Raw genomic sequence first — 6,192 nt, forward strand, 5'->3', positions numbered from 1 at the left:
TGTTGACATATCAAATCGACAATGAATTTATCAACCAATATATATTCTTTTTTCCTTCTCCAAAGACTGAAGTACATGCTTGGATTGTCAGATTTGATAAGTATGCATCCAAACATGAAATAATGCCACATACAATACTACTGTAATTCTTCTATATATGTAACATAAATATTTCTTCCCACTGTTGATACCCCTGTAAGCTATATCAATATGAAACTTTGACGCACAAATTAATCAAATATGCTGCTGTTTACTCCAGCTCGATATATGCTAATTTGTTCGTCGGCAGCAGCACTCAGCCTAATCTCATTTTGAGCCGGCACGAAATACACATCTCCCTTTGCTATCTTTTGTTCCTCAACTTCAGAAGCCATATGCATTTTGCCTTCCCCAGCCACAACGAGGAAAATAGATGGCCCTGGTATGGCAGGAAAAAAAACAGACTCCTCGGGCTGTAGCAAACAATGATCAACTTCGAACTCATCAAAAGGAGCTGTGTACCGCTTTACATGAGGGTTTAATGGAACCCCATGAATAATTTCAGGAAAGCCCTGCATAAGGGTCAAATTGTGCTGAAGTGGTGTATATCAAACAGGTGAATGGATTTTTCATTGTCTATTAAACATGCAAATGTGTTAAATGCTAAGTCAGAAGTTCACTTACCTGTCTGTATGTTAGCATTGAACAGAGAGTTTGCACATCTATGTACTTGGGTGTCAGTCCAGCGCGCACAACATTGTCTGATGCAGCCATACACTCGATGCATTCTCCTGATAGATAAGCATGAGGTTCATTTGGCCCAATATACAGTGCTTCACCAGGGTTGAGCCTCAAGTAGTTGAAGAAGAATGCTGCTATGACTCCAACATCAGCCTGATACTGCTTTTCTAGCAGTAATACTAGCTGTTCTTTCTCAGTTAGCGTCCTAATCTAATTGCAGCAAAAAACTGTCAGGAAATCTTCAATGTCGGGACAAAAATTGTAAATATGCCAATTGGATCAATCAAAATTTAACAATGAGAAATGTCTTTTGCCAGTAATTATTCATCCCTGATGACAAAAGGCGAATACGCTCGACCCTAACGCCCCCCCCCCCAACCCGTCCCAGGACCAACACGGAAGAGATAAATCACGGGCGGCTACTAAGCTTTGGAATAATGACTAATACATAAGGGAGACATTTCATCGGTTTTGCCGAGATTCGAACCCTAGACCTCATGGTGGCAACACCTCATGCACTAACCACCCGTCCCAAGACCAAGACGAAAGAGGTAAATCACATGCGGCTACTAAACTTTGGAATAATGACTAATACATAAGGGAGACATTTACATCGGTTTTGTCGAGATTCGAACCCTAGACCTCATGGTGGCAACACCTCATGCGCTAGCCACTAGACCGTCCCGAGGGAACAACAATTATTCACCCATGCTATCACAAGTAGTGTATTGATTGATTTACTCGTCATATTCTTCAGTTCTATAAAGCGGAAATGCGTTTCAGATTGTAAAGGGCCAAAATTTCCACTAACATTTTCGAGAGTGTTCTTTCTCCAAGACAGCTAAAATAAGTTTAGCAAGGAATGTAGAAAAATCAGGTACCGCTGTCAGAAGACGGTTACATGAGATGCAAGCTAACTGCCTAACAGATTAAAACAACAGACATGTAACTATCCTGACACCATTATTTATTTTGTCTCTGTTATCAAGTAATCCACTGTGTGAATATGGCTGAAACTATAATGTAGTCGGGGATCAACTAGTAATGACTGTGCCAAGTGTTAACTACGAGATTTTTCAATTTCAATAGGCAACAGCAGCCCATATGACAAAAGGATAGTCAGTTAAGCCCAGAGAATGACCATGAAGTACTATGTGAGACATTTCGGTTTCAAAGTATTTTACACGAGTTACCAAAAAGAGACGAATAAAACAGACACTAGTTCATCAAGCAGCTTGGTATAAGATAACAAGGACTAGTGCTTGTCCAGATGCAGATTTATATCAACAAAGCAATTACCAAAGTAAAGACTCCTTGACTATAAAACTCAGAAGTTAGAGAAAGATAGTGCAAAGAATGTTACCTTATTTTCAACATCTAGACGACCTTTCAATTTAGAGACCAGATCTGCAACTGCCTCCTTACTAGTGGACATAAGCTTAGTGAAGATAGACTTTAAAAGAACCTTTGTGTTCAAATCTCCATCTAGGCTTTTAGCACTAATTATTTTGCTCGCCTCTTCATTGCCAACCAATTCTGTGATTTCAGGTACACAAGTAAGAACATTCTTGAGTTCCTGCAACCAAGTTGATCGTGAAAATAATTCACTAAATGAGCATAGAGAATCTAAATTATGCGCATAAACTAGCATAGTGCAGCCATTAAATTTGGGAGAGAAAAATATGTAAGAGAATTAGGCCTATGCCCATCCTTAAAAAAAATGTAAGAGAGTTATGACTATTGTTGAGGAAATTTTGATCCTTAATAAAGATTCGCTCTCATCTCTACTCTGCCCATAAGGTTGCCGAATATGGAAAAGCAATCTAGTATCATCAAGTGATAACAAAGTAAAACAAATCTCAATAGTTACTTGCAACAGTGTTGGCCAGCCAGTTTTTTAATTCTTGAATCCTTGTGCATCGTCTAAACCTCATCCTTCTATTACATCATATCATGATGTCAAAACCAAAAACAAAGAAGAGGCACCAACAAAAACAAACATCCTCTGCCATTTCCTAGGCATCTACAACTAGCAAACAAACGCAATAACTTGTGTCTTTGTTATCACAACAAATGCACACAATGTCTCAATCAGGAAATTCCATTTCCTTTACCATTAACATTAAGATGCACAAGCCCCCACTGACCAACAATCCTATGTGTGTGCATTCCACAAGTTACCTATCTCTTGATTTAGATCACCACTTAACCCTTTACCATAACACTATGTGACCCTTTGCCCAGCACCTGTGCAAACTCCAACAAATTGACACAAGTGCAATCTGAAACTCCTTCCCTACCTCTCAAAAGTGGGATCCATTGCCAATACAAACTTATCATATGTACCAACTACTACTAAGATGTATTTTTTTTTTCTCTTCTACTGCACAGCCTAGCCACCCATATCCATTGAGTGGTTTGGCGTCACTAGTCCTGGGAGTCAAGGGTTGTTCTGCGTTCTGAACTAGGGTCATGCAAATCATCTTTTTACAAAAGTGGCAATATTCTAAAATAGAGAGATAGAAAAAGAAGGGAAATCTATCCGCTCCTCTCTTGTGATTAGCAATGATCAAAGTGTTAGTTTTAATCAACACATTTAAGTTAGAAATTTGTGAGTTAATGAGCCTAACTATGAGTGTGCAAGTAAGGTGGTTTCCCCAAAACTCATTAAATTATTGTGTTAACATTGTTGTCTCATTCATTTCATGTTTTCACACATTTTATATACTTGGGCTATCACAATCTATAAATTTTCACATGCACACACATTTAGACTAATAGTTTTTTTAAAGTGCATATTAGTAAAAAAAAAAAAAATTAACCGTCCATTCATCCCTCTAGGTGGGCCATATTCTATCCTACAGCATCTAGCACGTTGAATTTGATGCAAATCCATTAAAAGATCACAAGAGAGAACTTTAAACAAGGCTTACAAAGAGCAAAGTTTGTCGAGTCGAGAATTGTGCACTTGACATTTTCACTAGAAGACTCACTCAAGTAAACTTGGTATAATCACAACCTCTCAATGAATTTCTCTTTTTGATCTTCCTAGCTATAAATTTTAGCATTTGATACTTCTTTTCACAAGAAAAACTCATCTCATACCTTATCTCAAAGAACCATTCCTAAGACTAAAAATGGAGTAACACACTATAACATCTGATTGAAGAGGCACTAGTACTAGCACAGGGTGTCAACAATAAAGCTTGAAAACCAATCAGATTTTAAAAAAATGTGTTGTATTTCATTCAATCACTAGATAATGCATGGAAGCACATTTTATTATAATAAAAATTTGCATGGTCCTCCCCACTCTTGTTGTGATATTGCTGACTAGGACACAATCCTATGTTGCATCAATAACTTATAAGTTTGGTAATTTTGGCACGAGCAACCAAGTGGTCCAAGCACTCTCATTAAAGTTAGTTAAAGCGACATAAAGAAAAAGTAGGAAACCCACTAAAGGTATATGCAAGTAATTTCGATGGAGGAAATGTTAATTAAAAGTTGAAATAAACCTACACAAGGCAATAAAGTCCAGGTGTCCATGTAGCCAAACACAAAAAGGTGACACTGCTCATAAAACTACTAGAAAAACAACAGCGGTGATTGACGAGTCTGAAACTAACAAAAAGGAGGGAATAAAGTAGTTAATATGATCCTGAATCCACTCAGCACTGATAAGTATGTTAACTGAATCAATTCAGTCATACATCATCGTTAATTAACTAGAATTGGCAAAACTAATTTCCTGAACAAACCATGTAATTGAATTTATCAAGGACGAAAGAAAAAGGCCAAAAACAATGAATATGCTGCTATCACTTTGTACCTTTTACTACTACCAAGAATTATCGTTGATAAAAGATTCAGAAAGAAAGGGAAGAAATTAGAAAAAAATATGCAATTGAAATGGAATAAAACCTCCGATCAAAAGCATATTGATTGACATGTTGAACGACAAGAAGGGAACAACTTATGCACCTCAACGCCGATAAAACCACACAACGCTTTGAACTCGGTCAGAGCAATCGCCATTTCTGGTTTGTGGTTAGGATCCTTGTACACGTTCGGCCGCATCTTATGCAGCATCCTCGCTAACTCCTTATCGGGATGAGCCTGAATCGACAACGCTTTCGCCACCGATAGGACCTACCACCGATCACGCAACAAAAAGAAATATCAAATCAAAAACCCAACTTCGAACAGATTGTGGAGATGCGAAAAGACAAAAAGATAATAGCTTTAGCAATATATTACTGCAAAGGATGTCATAATCATAGGGCGATCTGAAGGAAAAGGGGATTAGCTTTAAAAGGAAACCTTGAACAAGAAAGGAAGATCCCTCCCCCACTTCGCCTCCACCTTCTCTCCCAGAACCCCAGGGTTCATCCCAATCCACTCCTTCAGCGTCACCGACTCCGTCCCCAATCCGCCCGCTTCCACGAAGGACGGCCCCGACTCGTGCGTGCCGATCCAGAATTCCGCATAAGGCCGTTCCAACTCGACTTCCGCCCCGGAGTTGCGCTCGAACAGCCGCGCGACCGCGGATTCTTCGCCGAAGCGACCCCAATCGTAGTTCTGGACCGCGCACCGCAACCGCAGTGGCACCCACGCCGCCTCCGTCCCCTTCCCCATTCGCAGACGAGCTCTAGGAATCGAAACCCCTCGCAAAGGTGCGAAAACGAGCAATTCTGAAGCTCGGCATCAGCCAGCGCCGCATAGGTTCTTTTAAAGCCAAGAGAGGAGAAGCCGGCTCGTATCCACGTCAGCAGACGACGTTACGGGATAGCGAAACAGACCTAGCGGATCGGCGCGGCTGAAGCCGCCAAGTCGAGCCCTACAGAGCAGAATACGTGGGTCTGATGATCTCATCTCAGTGTCGGCTCGGCGCAAAAGGCTCATAACGGAACCGGATTTGTCGGGAATAGATGCCTCTTCTCTCCTGCAACGACGGGATTTCTCGGGCGTCTGATTATTCAGAAACTACGAAATAACCAAGGAAACGGTCGGCGATGGAAATTGGTCTCGTCTTGTGTGGATATTTATGACAAAGATATTTTTTTAAAAAAAAAGAGATAAAAGGATTTAAATATTAATTTTATAAATTTTAATAAATACGCGACGACACTTTTGCTATCAATTGAGTACGAATACAAAAATAAAACAGGTAACATTCAATCTGCGACCATTATTTGATTTTAAAGTTTTCAAATAAATTAAAAAATATTTACGATTGATTCCATAATTATGCGTTCCATTTTGAAAACAAAAATCTATAAATATATTATAATTGGAAATCAAATTACATAAGTTTAAATACTCCGGAGACAATTGAGTCCGAATGCACGTCATTGCCGTTGCATGCTTGTCCGTATGAAATTCGAAGTGTACTAATTTTGTAAAGAAAAGAAAAGCTCGTAACAAATTGCCATGCAAGTCTTTTTTTTATTTCCATAATTACAAACTCCA

The 6,192-nt window shown here is 39.3% G+C and overlaps 1 protein-coding gene across 1 annotated transcript; it reads right to left on the minus strand.

The window, feature by feature from the left end:
• Positions 1-26: 26 nt before the first annotated feature.
• Positions 27-5,437, minus strand: LOC122006556 (mannose-6-phosphate isomerase 2-like). The gene is made up of 5 exons (XM_042562105.1): positions 5,044-5,437; positions 4,705-4,872; positions 2,084-2,296; positions 664-930; positions 27-551 (listed from the first exon to the last, which is right to left on the minus strand). Exons 1-5 carry the CDS (start codon positions 5,356-5,358, stop codon positions 231-233), a joined length of 1,284 nt encoding a protein of 427 aa, XP_042418039.1. The 5' UTR covers positions 5,359-5,437; the 3' UTR covers positions 27-230.
• Positions 5,438-6,192: the final 755 nt, after the last annotated feature.

The sequence above is a fragment of the Zingiber officinale genome, chromosome 7B (assembly GCF_018446385.1).
Source record: "Zingiber officinale cultivar Zhangliang chromosome 7B, Zo_v1.1, whole genome shotgun sequence".
Lineage (NCBI taxonomy): Eukaryota > Viridiplantae > Streptophyta > Magnoliopsida > Zingiberales > Zingiberaceae > Zingiber > Zingiber officinale.